The sequence below is a fragment of the Rousettus aegyptiacus genome, unplaced genomic scaffold, assembly GCF_014176215.1.
Source record: "Rousettus aegyptiacus isolate mRouAeg1 unplaced genomic scaffold, mRouAeg1.p scaffold_m13_p_12, whole genome shotgun sequence".
Classification (NCBI taxonomy): domain Eukaryota; kingdom Metazoa; phylum Chordata; class Mammalia; order Chiroptera; family Pteropodidae; genus Rousettus; species Rousettus aegyptiacus.
The window spans coordinates 48,640,900-48,661,019 of record NW_023416287.1 but is presented as its reverse complement, the minus strand read 5'-3'; the positions used below and the strand labels follow the sequence as shown (position 1 = coordinate 48,661,019).

The 20,120-nt window shown below is 36.1% G+C and overlaps 2 protein-coding genes and 1 pseudogene across 5 annotated transcripts in view; 2 read left to right on the top strand and 1 right to left on the bottom strand.

The window, feature by feature from the left end:
- Positions 1-8,851, top strand: part of NDUFV2 (NADH:ubiquinone oxidoreductase core subunit V2) — a 28,724-nt gene extending 19,873 nt beyond the window's left edge. For both annotated transcript variants that reach the window (XM_016120909.2, XM_016120907.2), the window contains 2 exons: positions 2,855-2,931; positions 8,468-8,851. In XM_016120909.2, coding sequence (XP_015976395.1) covers positions 2,855-2,931; positions 8,468-8,561 — 171 coding nt within the window. In that variant the 3' untranslated portion in view covers positions 8,562-8,851. The remainder of the gene's footprint in view (positions 1-2,854; positions 2,932-8,467) is intronic.
- LOC107498173 lies at positions 616-1,466 on the bottom strand (annotated as a pseudogene).
- Positions 8,852-12,920: 4,069 nt separating the features above from the next.
- The window catches only part of ANKRD12 (ankyrin repeat domain 12), a 121,003-nt gene continuing 113,803 nt past the window's right edge, over positions 12,921-20,120 (top strand). The window contains exon 1 of one of the 3 annotated variants that reach the window (XM_016120904.2): positions 12,921-13,233. The gene's annotated coding sequence lies outside the window, so the exon portion shown is untranslated. Of the gene's footprint in view, positions 13,234-13,615; positions 13,810-20,120 lie in introns of those variants that run through there. The other 2 variants (XM_016120906.2, XM_016120905.2) reach the window with 2 other exon arrangements.

The following is a 20,120-nucleotide window of genomic DNA, read 5'->3' as shown; positions in this document are numbered from 1 at the left end:
TCTTTTTTGTCAGTGTATTGATGAAATTTAAAATTTTTGTTTGTTTTTTATTTTACCCAGCATTTATAGTTTTTACAAGGGTAAGGACAGCTATTCTGCCATAATGCTTGAAACAGCTATAATTTTTTTTAATGAAGGTGAAATTTGATTTCCTTGGCTAGTTAGGTTTCTAGGGCATTTCCTTCCCTAAAGTGATTTTTTTCATTTTAATGATCAGTGATTTAAATTTATTACCTCATCTATTTCCCATAGTTTAAAAAGTCTAAGAATGTGGCAACCGTGTTCCCCTTTCCCACATTTCTGCAATTTACTCATATTAATGAAGATCTCGATTTAAACAGGAATTAGGGCTTTGTATGAAGCATTGTAAGTCTAAATAATACTGACCTATAGATTTATCAAAGAGCTAAATAATAAAAAATAATAAAATTTAAAAAAATAAACATTTAGTTAATAATGGTATGATATTTGGCAAGGTAGTTTAACTTTTGTGGATCTCAACTGACGAGTAGATAAAATGAAAGAGTCACAAACTTAGATTGGATCTTGCTTAGAGAAAAAACAGCTATTTTTTTGGAACAGATCAAGCATTTAATTAGGTTTTTCGTAATAAATTTAGAACACCAGTTTGTGAGGATAAACCCCATTTGTGAGAGCAAACACAATGGAAGTAGCCCTGGAGCTGAAGAACAACTTTGATTTTGGGCAGAATTTGCAAGTCCATGGCTTTCTGATCAACCTTTCACTTCTCCATAATCTTGTATTTCTCTTTCTCTGTGTTGAAAATCTCACCCTCCTGGTGTCTGTGATTGTGCAGCTTCTTCTTGAAGTAAGTGTCAGTGAGATGTTTCGGGATTTTCACACCACTGATGTCAATTTTGGTGGAGGTGGCGATGTCAAATTTCTGGCGTGTTCTACATAGAGGAACTTGATTGAGAGACAGAGTCTAGTCACAAGGTAGCAAGCCACTGCTCAACTGCGTAAGGAAAACCTCTTGCCTCTGTGATGCCCAGTGAGGATGATGGGAATGGTCCCACGGGTGATGCTAGCCCAAAGTTTTTCTCGAATGCTGACTAAAGGTTTTTTTGCCATGGCTCAACAGCTCTTGAGGCACATCTTCAGTAGGATGAGATTGAGGCATTTTACGAAGTTTAACCACTCAGATGCCACCATTTTTTTAGCCACCCACTGGTTTTGTGACAGTAGCAAGAACCTTGGTTTTCTTTTCAATCCTGGATTTAGCTGCTGAATACTTCCTCTTGTACATGGCCTTTCTCCAGAATACATAGCCAATTGGGAATATCTGCCGTTTCCTCTGACTAGGACAGGGTTTCGTCTGCAGTGCAGTTTCCCCTTCTTAGGTGTTTTGGCCTTGAGGTGACCCTTCTTTACCTTGCCACCGGCATCAGCCTTCTGGCTTCAGGCCTCTTCTTAGTGTCTGGCTTCTCAGCTCTTTCACCTGCCATCATGGGAAAGAGTGCTATCACATTTTGAGGATGGTTAGATAGGTTTGACTATGTAGTTGACATTTTATTAAGGAATTGTTATTAATTAGGTGTGATAATGACATTGTGTTACTTAAGAAAATTTTCTTAAGAGATGTCTGCTAAAGTATTAGGGGTGAAGTGTCATGATGGCTGCAGCTTGCTTAAAATGGTATAGGCAAAAAAAAACATGTCTGTACATCATGTAAATACAGCAAATTAAAAATTGTTGAATCTAGGTGGTAGGAATATGGGTATTCATGTAGAGTTTTCAAATTCTCATAATAAATAGTTGGAGGAGGAATAATATTGTCAGGTCAGATGAGTTTAAAGATTTCTCAAAGCTATGAAGTGCTGAGCACCTCTAAACCCTAAAAAGTTCGAAAGCAGCTTTTTATTTCACAAATGTCTAATTCCTCAACAAATATTTAAAGGCTTTTATGTGGCTAGGTACTGGAGATACAGTATTGAATCTTGATTTCTCTAGCATAGTACTAAAGTCCTTCGAAACATTTTGTTAAACACAACAGTTTTGGAGGGGGAGAAGGGGATCTAATGTAGTCTAGGCGTTTTTTTCTTAGTTTAATTGTGCCCATTCTGTTTTGATTGTCTTTTGATTAAACTTAAGTTGCAGTAGCTTTGTATACAAGTGTATGTGTTTGTGTTTTAATTGTATTTGTTATTTTAAATAACACCCCTTCTTGAGGTAGAAATTGTACACAGGTCCACAGTGTATAAAATATAAAGCTGTTCTGGTTGAAATGGAGCTTTGTGGGTCAAGATCATTAAAATAAATGTGTCAAAAAGGTTTTTTTTTACCTTTCCCTTTGAAAATTAAGTGAATTTTGAAACAAGGTTCATTTTACCTGGAAAAGAAAGAAAATACTGCTGGAGTATTAGTTAGGGATAGATATTAGGCATCTACTTTTAAGTTACTGTACCTGCTCGAGCTAATTACTTCTTGCCACATTAGTGTTTTTTTAAGGACATAGCATTTGTGGGGCATTGCCAAGGCACTGTTTTATTTTATGTATTTTTTAATTTAATCCTGAAAACCACTCTGAAGCAGGTTTACAAATGAAGAAACAAACTTAGGGAGGCTAAGTAATTTATCTAAGATTACTAGCTAGTAAGGGTTAGAACCAGTACTCAAATGCGAAACTGTTTCGCTTCAAAGCACTATTCTGTGTTACCTCTTCAGGTAACATAGTAGCAGTATATACTTTATATAGGAATTATTCAGTTGCTGCCACCTTGGTAACTAACTTGTAAATTGAGAGGGACAAATAATAAACTAAGTGATATTAGGAATTTACACAGATTTCAGTAGTAGAAATTTTAATAGGACTATTTTAAGATTTTTTTCGCAGGAGGATCTCACACCTAAGGATATTGAAGAAATTATTGATGAGCTCAAAGCTGGCAAAATTCCAAAACCTGGGCCAAGGTATGCTTTTATTTCTATATAAGCAATTTTAATGGTTTAACCTAAATTAATTTTTCACATAAACTCAGTCTTTAAAACTTTATACCCCAAGTTCACAGAACTTGTCAGGAACCAACCAACCTGTCATCTAAAGCAAGAAATTTCTTTCCCCTCTAAGATGCTATCAGATAATCATCTGTTATCTACTTATAAAGAAGGAAAATTTACTACAAATAGAAATCCATTCCACCGTTTAAAAGTTTTAGTCTCCCTCCTCTGTAAGTTTTCTAGTTGGCCAATGACTTTCCTAATGCGGTACTTAAACGAATCACAGTATTTGAGATATGTGCTGAGCAGTGCAGTGCATGTGGGGCTGTCTCCTTTCTTCTAGACATTATACTTGTAATGACGTAGCCTAATTACATTAGCTTTCATTTCTGATATATTACACCATTAATTTCACATATAGTCAGTTAGAATGCCTAGATCTTTTTCAGCTTAAACACTGTTTATTCAGTTGGCTCTCATCCTGCAGTTGTGTTATACTAGTTACTTTTCTTTCAGTAATGAACCTGAACTTTTGCTGCTAAACAAACCCCTATTCCGTATCTAAATGTTCACATTACTCAAAACTCTCTTTTAATATTAGCAAATGTTTTCATGGTTTTATATAGTCGTAATCCTTTTGTAAGTACTTCTTTCTGCTTATAACATAAAATTTATTTCTCTCAACTTATATTTTCATTGCTAGATAGTATTCTGATGTATTAAGAGAACTATGATGTACTCTTTATTCCCATTTTAAGATATGTTTTCCTACTTTTTGTTATAAATAACAATTCCCTGAAGTTGAATTACTAAATCAGAGGGTATGAGTGGTTCTGGAGTCTGTACTCTAGAAGTACTCACTCATTGTTCTGGCAGACTACTAAGAAAACAAGGTCAGTTCAGGGCAACTTAAGTTTAGTAAAGGCAAGCTGACCTCTATTGACTATTACTTTCTTTTCTAAGAAGTATAACTTCTTTTAACACTAAATTGAATTTGCATGAAGAGATTTGGTATTTTGTTCCTAGTTCTTCACTTTTATTGGGCTACAATTACATTTTGGGGGGGTAAAACATTTCCATTGTGAAGAAGCATTCTCCATTATGGAGCCTACTGAAGTGAAGCCTTTGTCATTTAACATTACAATATCTTTCTTAGCCACTGGTCCTATATCCCTTACTTACTAGTGCTTCAAATGTAGCACCTTCCCCCTCCTCCCCCTAAAAAAGTCCATAATAATTTCCACAAACTTCAGCTTGTTTTTAGGATATTTTTAAGTAAGTTTATGCTACTCTTGTATTTGTACTTAAAACCATAACTTCTTTCACTTTTTGGGTACTTTGTTTTAATGTCTCAAGTGCAGATTTCCTCATAAAATTTACTTGGTTTCTTTAGATGTCCCCTTTTCTTATTAGTAGTCATAGGTTTGCTATTTAGAACCTTCTGCTTCCCTTCTATCAGTCACAACAGTAATCCAACATTAATCTCCTGCCATACAAATAGAAAGATAGTTGCTTTGTCTACTCTATTGCAGTCCCTTGCCATTTATTTATTTCACAAACGTTTTTGGGTATGTGCCGTGTGCAGTCACTATTTTATGTTGTGCGCACAATTATGAACAAGGTAAAGTTGTCAAATGTATTCTAGTGATGGAGACAGACAACTAATGTAATATCTGAGTAATAAATGCTATAAAGACAAATAAAGCAGGCTTAGGGAATAGAGAATAAATTTAGTCAGGGGAGGCCTCTCCAAAGTGATAACATTTGAGCCATGACCTAAGAAACCATGTAAAGAACTGGCGGAAGAATATTCCAGGGAGGGAAAAGAAGATATATTAAGGCCCTGGGGCGGGAGGGGAGGGGAGAGCGGAATGATAGTATGGTTGCAGTGAGGTGATAAGGAGGAAAGTGGTAGAGGGTTCAGAGGGATAGATAGGGGCCTAAGTAAGTAATTTAGGTTGGATCCTAAATATAATAAAAAGCTGTTGGAGTCTTTTAGTAAGGAATGATATGAGTGATCTTGTTAAAGTTATTGTCCTAATTGCTGTGTGGAGAATAGTTTAAAATTTAGTGGATATCATGGGACAGAGGAATTACGAGTGATTTCTAGCTCTTTGGCCTGAGCATCACCTCAGTGGTTCCTTTAACTGAAATTTAGATAATTTGCAGTAGAGCAAGTTTGGGGAAGAAAAGTCACTTTATTTTGGACATGTTAAGTTTGAGATGCCTACTAGACAGACTCACAATAGAATGCTAAAAGGTAGATATGAGACTGGAATTTAGGGAATAGATTAGGACTGGTAATATGGATTGGGATTCATCAGTTGTCATAGATGGTAAAGCCATAAGTGTGCATGAGGTAACCAGGGTGAAATTAGAGTTTATTGTTATTTTTAATACAGGAGATACTATAACACTATTATAATTAACAGGAACTAAGTACCACAGTTATAACTTTCAAGATCTGATTATAATAGGAATGTTATCAGTAATTGTAAATAGTTCTTCACTGAGATTTGCCAGTATTCTAGGTTTGAGCCAAAGAGTAGAATTATTGGTTTTTGAATCTATTTTTATTTACTGCCTATCAACTCTTATTTAAAAAGCAGAGATAAATCTTATTTTTCAATAATTGCAGAAGGTCCACCAATGTTATATATAAAGATTGTATTTAGACATGGTAATTCCAGAATGTCTTCCCAGCATATGGAAACAAGAACTTGCCCTCTCCTTCCCCAACTTAATTTCTTGGATATATAGGATAATGAGAGAGACACTGTGATGATAGTAATTTTCAAAATACAGTTGTAATTATTCTTTAAATTAACCAAAACTGGTTCTTTTTTATTAGTAGTTTTATACTGAAGTGCTCACTCACCTATTTGAAACAGGTGCTCATTGTGATTCTTTGAATAATGAGAGAAATTAAACAGGTTCAATAGTAACTAGTTGATTTCTGAGTACCACTACGAGGTCTACCTTAGCCAAAATTAGTAAAAGAATGTTTCTAGGTGTTTCAGAACTGCTTTTTAATTTTTGGTAAATGATGTCTGAAAAGAAAATATTAAACATTATACGACAGTACTCTTTACTTTGAGTTTAATCAACATTTGTGTGGTGAGATTCTTCAGGTAAAGTACTGAAAATAACTTTTAAAGTTATTTTCTAATTACTAGTTAATATATAGAATTTTTACAGTTTGGAATAGCTAAAACATTTTAAATCAAAGTTAAAGTCATATTTCATTTTATAAAGATATCTTAAATTTTGCAGAATTCCGTGGGGTGCAGATAACATCTGAGATGTAAAAAATATATAGGTAGGCTGCAAAGCATATATAAAAATATATATATGTAAGTGGTTGCTGATGAATAACTAGACAATAAAATCATGTTTAGTTTTTACATTAAAAGTAAGGGCAGTGGTGAGAATCTCTGAGTAATGTTAAAAGGGTAAGCACTAAAGTTACATAAAGTAGCTTTTCTTTAAATGTACTTTTTTTTAAGCCATAAGAACTATACAGAAAAGCCAAGTTTTCTAGAATGCATATGAGTTTATAATGATGAGTGTACAAATAGTATTGGAACGGCTAAAAAGCCAGATTTACTTTTGAACTGTGAAGCTAACAGTAATTAGTAGATGATATTTTAAGCATAACATATCAGGGAAATAATTTTTTGTTTTTTATTAAGCGAATACCCTAGTGTAAATTGTGGCTATCAGGTGAATAGATAGGGCTAGATCGTTGCCTCTCTATTAGTGTTCTGATGCATGTTTATAAATAAAATGAGGGGAAAGTTTATATAACGAGTAAAGTAAATAAAGTTTATAGGCTTTATTTACTGGAAGATTTTGTAGCCTTTATAAAATGATGTGTATTTTGTAAATAGTGGGGGAAGGAGAAAGTTTGTAAGTCGACATAATGGACCCCTGGAACTCCTCTTTTCATCCTCAAGTATGTCACGGGACTGTCATTTCATAGAAAAAACTTTAGGAAACTGGACCATGTTATTCTTAAAATAACTTTCTTGTATACAACTAGATAATCCTATAAAGAGCTCAGTCAGTGTACATGGTTAATTCTCCCATTCCCTGTTCTAGAAACTTTGGTTTTTATAATCTTAAAATGGCCCTGCTTTGCATTGGTAAAGGGAGTAGCTGAGCTTAAACCACAAGAGGGAACTTAATAAAAGAGAAGAAAGATCCTCCAAAATAAATTAATTTCATTATTTCATTGGCAGTCAAAGAATAGCAGTATACCTATATTACTAGTTAATTTTGCCTCTTCAACTCTACAGCAGTTTTAGGCTCTGACAGATAGCACACAGTGTCTGCTTTTTGATCTGGTTTTCATAGTAAACCTATAATACAAATATATTAATTTCTGACTTTGTAGGCATTCTTTGTTAAATACTCAGTTACATTACAATAATTACATTATGTAATGTAATGCTTAAAAGATCTTATAACTTTTGTGGTATCACTTTCCTGTCCTCTCAACAAAAAATGACTTCCTAGGGCTTTAAAAGCAGATTTATAAGATTGATGACAGAATGTGAAGGGCAAAGCCAGAGGGACTAAAGAGATGTAAATTGAACAAATTATTCAGCTAAAGTCTGTGGCAGGAACAAGGTAAATTAACAAAACCAGGGAATAGGAGGGGTGAACTAAGAGTAGGTGCTGAGTTGGGCAGAGGTTGAGAGATTACCTGGGAAAGTATGTGTGGGGGTGAAACAAAAGACAGGTTCTTCGACCTCTGCTGCTTCTCTTCTTGGATTCCTACATAAGGACCTCTTCTTGTTTTCTTTTCTTTATGGTGATGGTAGCAACTCTGGACTAGAACTTGTTTTTAGAAAATACTAATATAGACTTTAAAAACATAACCACAAATAGATTTTGTCTTTGCTTCATCTAAGGGACAGCCTCCCAAATCTTCATAGTCCTCAAGGAATCTAGTTTGTTTATTTCCAAATATAGTGTATCAGTGTGTATTCCTTTCTGTGACAGTAGATCTCAATAAAATTCAAATATAAAAAGAATAAATGTAGTGTTATAGCTTATTAAAACATGATTTTTTAAAAATGTCCTCTGGAATGGATTATTTTGCTACAGTTAAGCTCTGATCCTTGGACAGTTGCTGAATCCCCCAAGCCTTGGTTTCTATATCTGTAAAATAAGGCCAGTATCACTTGTCTCATGGCATTGTTGAGATCAAATGAGCTAATAATGTATGTACACTATTCAAGAAATGGGAACTAGTATTAGTGTTATTTTTATATTTTTCATATTTATGGTGTTTTGATATTTGGTATGTCAGTTTTCATGTTTAACTTTGGAAGAAAATCTTGCAGAAGTTGAAATATTTGGATTAAATAATCTATGCTGTTTCTTGGGTGGGGGAATAGTTATTTAACTAGGCTGTTGTGAAGTAATTATAATTTCTTTAAGTAAAAATTTATAAATAGTAATCATTAATAGTCATATTAATGTTACTTGCTTTTCTTTTCAGAAGTGGACGCTTCTCCTGTGAGCCAGCTGGGGGTCTTACCTCTTTGACTGAACCACCCAAAGGACCTGGTTTTGGTGTGCAAGCAGGCCTATAATATATGACATGGGAGAAATAAACATGAATCTCCTATCTACATAAATTTTTAATGTCGTTTATTTCAATCCGTGTACATTTTGGTAGTAACCTAGCAACTTGCAGATACAAGTACCATGTCAGAATTTCAGTGCTCCATTCCAAAGTCTTCTGCTATGTGTTGCTAACTATGAACACATTATTCCATAATTTATTTAACAGTTACTCCAGTGTCACCCATTTTCAACTGCCAGGTCATTTTATCAAATAGTGCTAGGTTATTATAAAATAAAAATTCTGTCAAATTTCAAATACATTTTGCTTTCCTGTCTTAGCCATAGCCAAGTGTTAACACGATCTTTCCATAAACTTTATTTATGTCAGTGCTCCCTTTAAACATTTTTATATTTATAGCAGAGGTCCCCAATGCCCAGGCCATGGTACCCGTCCGAGGTGAGTGGTGGGTGAGGGAGCAAAGCTTCATCTCTATTTGCAGTAGCTCCCCAACGCTAGCATCACCACCTTGGTTCCACCTCAGATCATCTGGCATTAGATTCTCATGAGAACACTGGTCTGTGGACCACTGTTTATAGAACACAGCAAGCAGGCTGTAGGTCTAAGGAGGATAAGGTAGTTGTTTCTAGATCATTTTTAAAGAAGGAAGGTACAAATCTTTGACATTATCCTTGGCTTTTTTGACATTGCAAGTATATAAAAATTGGGGAAAGAAATTGAAAACTAGTATAATTTGAGTTGGAAAGATCAATGATATGCAAAACATACTCCACAGTTAAATACATATTACAACTTAAAAGAAAGGATAAAACCTGTGTTACATCCAGTTTAAGAAACTAGCTATAGTACATTAGTTTTGCAAGTTGAAAATTAGTAACCAGCTTGAGTGCAGGAATAAATCTAATCATTTCAGGATTTCTGAAATTTGCTGTTTGGCCTTACTGTTCTGACAGACTATTAACTAGTACTTATGATTAAAAACATTTTTAAGAATGTCTTTAAAAATTATTTTTGGTTTTTACCTTAGAAGGAAGGCAATAACAGTCATTTTTCAAGTAGCACAAAAAGGTAACAGTGAAAATGACTCCCTTTTACCCTAGAGCCCTTTTGACTTTCTTCTAACAGACAACTACTTATACTAGTTATTTTTATCCCTTTTTAAAAAAGTTTATACATATCGACTGTCTTCTATTAACTATTAAGCTGTTTATTTAAAATGATAAAAAACCAGTCATTTAAATTAATGCTATTATTGACTTCTGTACAAATGCCTTACCCTTTGAATATTTAAAAAAACTTTTATAACTAGAAGAGTGGGGAGGGAGGTTCACATACCAGGTGAAAAAGTCATGTATTAAGGATATGCACTTGTTATTTAACTTTTATATAATATTTTAGAAGTAGACAATTTTAGATCATAATAATTATAGGCATACTGTTAAACCATTATCAAAACAAGATTTTTTGCAACTTTATTTCTACAATAAACGTTTATACTTCTTAGATGATCATTTGTTGTACTGCAGTAGTATTAGGATTTTGAGTTGAGTCTTGCTTAATTTTTTGGCACATTTTTCTCGAAAATCCTACTGATTTTAACACAAAAACACTGATTTTAGTGACAGTGTCCCAACCAGCTTTTAAAAACACCTGACAGGTAAAATTTCATTAATCCAGGATAGTTCTTGGATTAATGAACACACTGATTAAATTTCTTTGCCAAGTTTCCAGGAGCTGGAGATGATAGCCATATCCCAGCCTATTTATCAAAACAGTAGGAGGAGATAGGTATCATATGTTTACCACCACTCATTCCCTTGTTTTCCCTTCTCAGTTCTCTACTGTGTTCTTTTTTTACAAAAGGGAATTTTGGGGAAAAAATTTACTTATTGATGTTTAATGACAAAAATAAACCAACAATTCAACTTTTCATTCTCCCCTGGCAGAGAATCTACCACCTGTTTAGGTTTGGTTTTGGTTTCGTTTCAAAACAGCTACTGAAAGTTGCTAGGGGGAGAGCTACCAATTGCTCAGAATTAACCTGTTGTAACTGGATGGGGCCTCTGCTCCAGAAAATTCTACAGCACATAATAGCTATAAGAATATTCATTGCAAAGGCATTACATCTGTATAGACTAAGTCATACATGATAAGCTATGATCTGAGATTATACTTTCATTTATTACATTCACCTACCCGAAAATATGGCAGGATTTTTTGAATGGTCGGATTCAACTGGACTTAATGTAGCAAAACATAAGAGTAGTTGATTCTAAAAGTTAGTAAATTTTGTAGAATGGCTTCTAGTTCAGATATTGAATATATACATTTAAGTGTCAGCTAGTAATCCTAAATAAAAATAAAACTTAACTTTGGCTAAGAGTGATATGTTTAATGCTTGGGTATCCTTGAGCTCCTGGTACTATTAAGGAAACATTTTACCCACTTGCTGAAAATGGATTCTAGAAGTTACTACTGATCAACTAGCTCATGGATATATACTTCTTTCTTCAGGCTTTTAAGATCTCTATCCATAATATTTATAAGATTAATTTCTTGATTTATACTTCATTTGGATGACCTTTAATCGAATAACAAATTTTTACTGATAGATAATTTGCCATTCTCTTAATACAAGCATTTAAAAAATTTTTGCAACTTTATTTCTACAATGAACTTTTGTAGTAGTTTCCTGTTGAATGTAGTCAGTACAGTACTCTGGGTCCTGATTGCCTTATGAGTCTTTCATGTATTCAGTGATGTTAATAAGTTTGTACCTAAATAGCTGTTGCCATAAATTATCAATTTATTTCAGCAAATTCAGGATTAACTACCTTTCAATTTTGAAGTGAGGTACTTAACTGCTACAGAAATAGCTTTTGCCATTACCATCTATACTTTGCCATTACATCTATAATTGACCTTCCTATGATGAGAACCAAATCAATGACTTTAAAGAGATGTCAAAACTGGTTCAATTTTTAGTGTTTTTTTTTTTTCCTTTGTATTTCATGTGTAAATATCCAAATTTAGTGTAATAGTGTTCCGTTTCTAGCCACTGAACCTAATGTTTTCGACTGGGGAAATCAGAACCTAGGAAAGGGAAAAATACCTATTTTTAACGCGTTTATGTTTTATGTAGTAATTTACTGGGATTTAGTTTTCTCAAGTAGGAAATGTTACATCACCTGCCGTGATGACAAATTTGTAATCACTCAAGTCACAAATGGGTGCTGTAGTTTAGAGGCCACTACTAACGAAGAGGTGGTTTCGCTCCAATTATGTAACTAACCCCTTCGGTGGTTAAAGCACGTATAAATCGTCGAGGATTAACCTCGATGTAAATAAGCGTCCAGAAGGAAGTTAAAATAAAATGGTTTCTCTCCGATTATGTAACCTCTTTGGTGGTTAAATGAAAGCATGTATTAATTGTCTCAAATTAACCACAATGTAAGTGTCCAGAAGGAAGTCAGAGTACCCGCTACTGGAAGATGGTAAATTTTCCTCATGCACTTTTCTCCAGTACCTGCGAAAATTCCTTCTGAAATACCACCTCGGATATGGAAAAATGCACTCAAAATTTCTCGAAAAGGTCATCCAAAGGTGTGAATGGGAAAGGGCACATGATGAATTCTGTGCTAACCTTGGGGTAAGCGCACGGTAATGTTCTTTCGGGACAGGTTGTGCGGCCCCACCTGGTGCAGGTGAGGGCGCGCACACAGCTACCCAGCAGAACTAGTACGGGGCGGCGGGGCGGGGGCGTCCTACGGCCTACAGCGCAGGCGCATTGCGGCGGACGTGTGTACTCCGCCACGCCTTGCCTCTCCTTACGCACCGGAGCCAGCCGTCTCCAGTGCGAGTATAGTGAGAGTTTCTTTTCCTCAAGCAGAGATCGCAGCACCGATTCCCCAGGTCCAAGATCACAAACTCGTACACTCGTCCCTGCAAAAATAATGTCAACAGTCTATTTCCGTCGCCGCCGCCGCCATTTCCAGAAGTTTCCAGTTCCATTCATTGCCATGGTCGCCACAAAAAACCTACTGCAGCTCCCGCGCTGCTGTGTTGCTCAACCTTTGATTCCCCTTCCTTTCTAGGGCTGGTGCCGGTGGGGTGGAAGTGGTGACAACCGGGTGGGGTGGGAAGAAATGAGCACGCGGGGCGGAGTCCGGCCTGTACCACCCCCGCCTCCCATTTGGTACGTTCCGAGTCCCCCGCCCCGCGGCTCGGGAAGCTTCTGGGTACAGCTGAGAGAGGCGGGGTAGTGGGGAGGGGCCGACGGAAGGGGCGGGCGAGAGCCGGGGGCGGGACAGTCACGCCGCTCGTCCCGTGCCCGCGGAATCACGTGCCCGCGCCGCAACCAATCGCCGGGCGGCGCTGCCCTAGGAGCGAGGAGGCTGTGGTGAGAGACGGACCGAGACCGGAGATGTTTTCAAGCCCGGCTTCGGCGGCGTTAGTGGCGGTTGCAGCAGTGACGAAGACAACGACAGCAACGGCAACGCCGAGGCACTCGTTCAGAGCCTAAAGCCTCCTGTGTCGACAGTGCCTCGGGTCCGTGAGGGCGAGGGGGGCGTGGCGACAGGCGAGAAGGAAGGAGGGGCGCGGTTTCGAGCCCAGTCCCCGGCGCCTGGGAGGAGACCCCTCGGTTCTGCGCTGCTCCCGTCCCCCCTCTCCAGAGCAAGGTAGGGGACGCGCCTTGCTCACTCCGTCCCGCTCCGCCTGTCCAGGCCCGCCCGCAGCGCCGCGGGGCTCACGGTGACAGGCCGTTAGTAGCCCCGGCGCGGGTCCGCCCCGCCTGCCGCCGCCCCTCCAGGAGTCCAGTGGAGTCACCGCGCGCAGCTGGCAACTGCTAGCGGGCTGGGGGCGCCGGGCTCAGCAGGTCACCCCCCGCCACCGCTGCCCGCTCCCATGTTGGCCTGCCGCCGCCTCCCGGAACATGGCGGGGCCGGGAGGAGCGTGTGCGTGCGAGTGTGCGCGGCCCGAGAGGGCGCCGCCGGCTTGCGGCCGGACCGGCGGGGCGGGGCGGCAGTGGGGGCGCGCCCAGGCCGCCTCGCGCGCCGGCCCGCCTGCGGGAGACCGCCACGGCCCCTTCCGGGGGCAGCATCGGAGGTCCCGGGGAAAGGTGAATAAAAGGGAGCAGGAAAATTGCCGCTTTAACAGTCTTAGGGGAAAGAAGAGCGGCCACGCTGCAGTCCTGTCTTGAATGCCAGTGTAATCTGTCCTTGCCGCATGAGGAAATCGGTTCTCTTCTTCCTTCTGTGAGTGCTCATTTGAATGATGTTAATAGACCCTGGAGCACGTCAGGTTCTTAGATCTTATTTTGAGTGGTAATATGGTGTGACGCATGCTTGAGGATCCCAAAGCGTTGAATAAACGGTTGTACAGAGGTTACCGAAGCCCAGCTGACAGCTGTTTTAAGAATAGCAGTAAGAAACAGATTAGGATGGGAAGTTAGGATGTTGCACCAGTTGAAACCGTAGGAAACATTTTAAGCAGTGTAGTCGAGGTTATTTCCAGAGGACAGCCACGGCTAAATTGCGAACGTCAGTGAAATGGGTTGCAAGTCCAGAGATCTGCATGTAAGGCTTTGGAATTACTCTAATCCTGAAGTTGAAATGAACCTGTGTTCTCAATCATAGATTCATTTTTTTAAGGGTATATGTAAATTATAAAGGAAGGTGAACTATTTTATAAAGGAGGTATTTTTAAATTGACTTTATTAAAAACACATGGTCAAGTAGACTTAAAAATCTTGGGTACTGATCTGTTTCAGTTTCTTCAATCATTATACAAAGGCTTTCCTGGAGATTAGCTCAGAACTGGCAGAACATATGCTCTGTTGGTGCCAAATGGCTTAAAAACAAAATGAGATAGTGTCGACTGTTTAAGATCAAGTCGTTATATTAACTGATCATGTTATTGGGAAAAGTCTTTTATTTGGGCTAAACGCAAAAACATTTAAGGGCTCGAAATGTTTTCCTAGGAGTTTACAGGAAGGAGGAGAAAGGTTTTCCTGAAAGGTCTTTTGTAGTTGACACAATCACTAACTAAATTTCCAAAGGTCCGCAAACGCCTTGACTAAGGTCAGGCTTAACTATTCAGGGTATGTGTTCTATTTTAGGGACAGGCAAGGTGTAAAAATGAAGTAAAGTATAAACGTTAAGTGGTATTCATGGAAGGAAATGAGTAAAAAAAAGCAGAATGCTTTTAATGTTTTTAATCTCTGTAGCTACATAGTTCTTAGAATGGTTTTATGAACAAGCAGAGCTGGGAGAGTGGAAATATCTGGGTGTGTATTCCATGAAAAGTATTTGAGGAAGAGTAGAGAGAACAAAAATATTCAGATAAAGGAAAGAACTTAGGTGGTGACTATGTTGTACCGTCTCTGTTTTTAGTTCTTTAATAGCAAAAGGCGGAGGGACGGCTTGAATTTTTTTTTTTTTTTTTTTGAGATAAGTGTCCAACCAGTGGAATGAATTTAAGAGGAAGACTTCTTTTTTTAATCAAAAAAGTTATATGTTACTTTATATGGGAGTGGTTGAAAAAGTGATATTTTTCTGAGGTAGATTGGAGAAATGGTAATCAGTGGAGATATTTGGAAAACATTTGATCAGATAAGAGGCTTTTATTCTAAAGAATAATAGTTCAAATATCGTTTCTTGGTATTAGTTGACTAGCAGTTAAATTTTCTTTAAACCATTTTTACGCTTTAAGAGCATCATTTCAGGCTAAAAAGGGATATATAAGTGAGATTATTTCCATCATAGTCCGTAAGAAGTTTAGACTGCTTTCTGTATGTAAACTTGATACTAAAGCAGCATCTATTACATAGGAAGAATTTGTCGAACAATTGTAATAGGTTACTGAAGAGCTATTGATACTACTTTCTGATTTGGAACTTGTTGCTAAAACTAACATCAATGTATAATTGTAAATTGCCTCATGTATAATGAGTAGTCTTGGACTTTTATCGTTAGAATTGGAAAGGACCTCAAATCTTCTAGTCCGTTTCCCTTAGCTGGCAGATGAGAAGAATAAAGGCCTCTTGAGGTGAGATGACTTAATGAAGTCAGCATAACTAGTTAAAACAGTTTTGTTGTTTGGGGTTAGAAATTTCTTTCTGTGAAGATGCTAGTATGCCTATTTAAGAATTAGCTTTATGGAATAGTGGAAAGAACATTGAAATATAAGTGAGGAGGCCTGGGTTTAAATTCTTGATTTTTCACTTCCTAACTGGGTTTTGACAAATCTTACTTTCAGAACTTTGCTTTCTTAATCTACAAAATATAATTTCCCTACATAATTTATACAGTTGTTGGATGAAACAAATGTGATTACATATTGACAGCTCATTGCATACTGTAAACTTAGACATATAAAAAATGGTGATATTATTTTAAAATTACTGTTCTTACTGTGTAACCAAAGTGTCAAGATCCCCCTGGTTTTTGCTTAGCCTTAGCTGAATTGTTTCCAGCACCTGCTGTTTTACAGATTACAACTCCCTGTAGATATATTTTCTGATCCCCACTTAGTTCTAATCTTAGTAAAGCCTCTTATGAACATTTTAAAAATTGCAGTTGTTACAGTCTGACTTCCTCTGGAGAATATGAAGTTTCTTCATATAGCATTTGAAAACATTCTCCTTTACACTCATGCATGCATAATGTGTTTAACAGTGGGGTTTTAAAAGTAATAGTGAAAGTGTCTTAGTTGTAATGTTAATTTGTCTGTTGCTAGTTTTCAGATGTGGCAATAACAGAATTTTCCTCTATAAACTGAGCTTTGACTAGTTCATGTTAAGGTTATCTTATAGGTCTAAAATATATAGAAATGTTAAGACAAAGTTTTTGTTTATTGGCTTTTTAAGGACCTTCGAGTGCTTTAATTGATAATGCTGGAAACCAATATGTCAATATTATTATATATATTATTTGTAACTTTGAAGCTAAAATTTATTGTAAACATTTGACCCAGCACTTGAAATATGCAGGTATCTATATTCAAAGTTTTAAGTGAAACATTTCTGTTAATTTCTATAATAACCTTATAAAACATACTATGTTTTAATGGCAGGTACTTTGTTAAATATAGCTGAGGAAAATGAGACTGAAAAGTTATGTGGTGTGTAGGTATTCACAGACTTAAAAAAAAGGGGATAGACCATTGTCCACATTCTTAACCACTTCTCTGTGTTATGCCTTTAATCACAAGTTTTAGCTGACTTTGAAAAGTTTAAAGCAGTGTTACTTAAATTTTAGACTTTGTGAAATGTTTGGGACCCAGCTAGTCTACTTTCTACTGTGTTGGTCAAAAAAAAAAAAAAAAAAAAAGTAAATACCTTAATGACAATTGTGGAAGACAGTAGGCCTTTCTATGAGATGCTGATATAGTGGGGTTTGTTTTTGTTTTTGTTTTTGTTTTTATGTTGTCAGAAAGAAATTACACTCAACAGCTACAGAAAGACTACAAAGTACCATTATAAGAGGCTGTTACAAGAGGCTGTTCTAACAAACTCCACCTTGATATTGATGTCATTGTCCTAAAGAAACATACTTTAATCAGAATGACTGGGTCAAAAAACTAACCAAACTCATTTAAGACTTTTATAAAGAAATGTATCCAGCAATAATAAATTTGAGTTTGCCCATGTTAGAAAACAGCTTCTAAGACGAGGTTTTCTGATGAGTGAGAATTTCCAAAATTTTAAGAAATTCAGACTTAAGTTCTTAGAAAATTAAGTTTAAACACAGAAATACTTCCAAATTGAGATGAGTAGAAGAATTAAATTATGGAGCCACAAGTTATAGGGTAGAAATCTTTCCCTGCCCCCCCTTTGTTATTAAAAAATTTTGTCCTCTTTAACACTTGTTTATTAGATGCCCTAAAATTGTTTCAAAATATGTAGTTACTTTTCTGGTTATTGGTTTGTATTTGGACCATAAGTGGGGAAAGTATCACAAATACTAGTGATAAATGTTATTTTAAACTAACTTATTGCTTGAAAGAGTTGTGAGAGAGCCCTATAGGAAATTTTTTCAACATTCTGACTTCTAATAGAAAACAAAAACCGTGCATGTGTGGCACTCTCTTCCTGGAAATAGCTATATTGACTCAGGATAAGATAATAGTATGTTAAAAATTATGGTGCTTTGTAGTTCATGAAACACTTTACATCCTCTCTTTGGAATTTCACAACTGCTCTTGTGAGTCCAGCAAAATGTTGGCTAATCTGGTGATATTGAACCACTGATAGGATCCAGGTTAAAATCCTCCAAAGTAATGCTAGACTCCTTTGAAATTCACTAATGAAAGAAGCATTAGAAAACCTGAAGGAAGAAGAAAGAAACATATGTGCTTTTATTCTCTTCCACCAAAGTCACATTGTATCTTGAGTTCTTTTTATTCTGTTCTAGGTTTCTGAAACTTAAGCAGAGTCAAAGTAAACACTAAAAGCATTCATTAGTGGTGGTAGTTAATGATGTAAAGACACATGAGAAAATTAAACTTTTACAGAACATTTTCTAACTTCATTTGCACAAAGATATTACAACCAGTTACAAAGCCTTGGCTTGTATTTTGAAGTTCTATACTGTAGTCCTACAACCTCTAAATTAAACTAAGTTCTTGTTACTAGAATTTAATATTGGCTCTTTGGAAGTTACTTAGCAGTCAAGGAAAAGAAATTTTATTGAGCTTCTGTACTATCGGTACTGTTAGATACTTTCATACATTATTTTAATATATGATAAGAGTAGATATCTTACATATCTAGTTATGAAAATATTTCAAAAAGTTGTCACTGGTATATCCAACTATAGATACTATTACTCAAAAACTAGAAATTTAAGTGTTATATAAATGTAAGTATTATTTTGAGAGAATTTGTTTCTTAAGATCAACCCAGTTCATTCGTAGATTTACTATTCACCCTTCAGAAATTGTCTTCCAGGATTCATAAAAACACCAAGAATGAAGATAAGTGTTCTCTTTAAGCTGCAGCTGAACAGAACAAAAAATACTTCTTTACCAAGTTTCTGTTTATCCTCATGTTATACAAAGTAAACAGAAGTGTTTGACAGCAAATTGGATTACTCATTCTTCCTTTTCTTTGCCCTTTTTCCCCTTTTGTGGCTCCTCCTCTTCTTTTCAGGCACCAGTGCCCTCTTGTTCTTGCAAACACCCAGTAAAAATAAATTCATACTTATCTGGTGGTTAACAGTATAAGTTTGTGTTATTAAATTTACATTTTAAGGCTTGTATCTTTAATTTTCTTATGAATGTTATTTGATTTTAACTATAGGAATTTGGATCATTAGCTAATACAAGGGGAAATCATTTGCATTCTGTGAATTGACACTTCATATTCTTTGGCTGTTATTTTCTCTTAAATTTCTAGGAGTGGCAATCAAGAATTTAAACAACTTTTACCACATTTTTATTAGAGTTTGTAAATTGCAATTTTTAATATATGCTTATTGTTAAAATTAAAACTACATAAACAAAAGGTTAATAATTTTCCAGTATCCTCTTATGGATATATATATTTTTAATGTGGACGAAAAAGTTATTCTGTAGAAAGTAACCTCACAGGGTACCTTGCGAGTTTATCTTATTCCTATTTTACAGGTGTGATTCAATTTAAATCAATGATTGTATTGTTTACCTATAAAACTATATCTTTCAAGAAGTTAATGATATTAAAAGAGCAGAATAAACTGATAGATTAATTTTGAGCCTTTTGGGACAAAAGAATTATTTTGTATTATAGATTATGGAGTTTTACAAGGAGTGAGCACTTTTGAATGATTTAGTCTAACGCAATGGGTGAATTTGAAAGTAACTGGGATTCTTTTTACTTCTGAATTTTAAGGTTTTACCACAGTAAACAAATATTATGGCTATAATAAAGAAGGTCTTAAACACTGTGTGATTAGTTAACAAGTTTTAATTAAATGCTTCTATGAACAGCACTCCATTTAGCATTTTTTGATGTGTTTGGGAAAATATAAGCAAAGACAGTATTATATAGTCTTTGTCTTTTTAGGGGTTTACACACAAAATACAGACATATGATAAACAGGAGGACAATATTTTTTAATCGTTCAGATTTATAGTTAGTGTAGAAGGGAATGTGGTATGCTCTGCAAAGACATGGACCATGTCTCTCTTGTTCACTATTGCACCCCCAATTCCATCACACTGTTAAAGGTCAGTATGTATTTATTAAATGACTGAGACTGTCAATGACAGGAGAATAGTTTGGCTAGCATAAGAGGATGAAATGAGACTAAGGGAGACAAGATGGGTAGCAGATAAGGAAGGCTGTGATTACTAGGATAAGAGGTTTAATAAAAATGAATTTCTAAAATGGGGAATGCTTTAATACTGATTTTTTATTTTTTATTTTTTTTTTAAGAATGATTTTAGAAGTATGGAATTCAAATAGGCAAGGAGATTATTGGAAAGATTCTTAGATTTTAAGATGTTGAGTCCCAGTGCTAACCACATATCTGAAGAAGACACTCTTCTCTGCTATGTGAAATTTAAAAATTTAGCACTGGGGTCC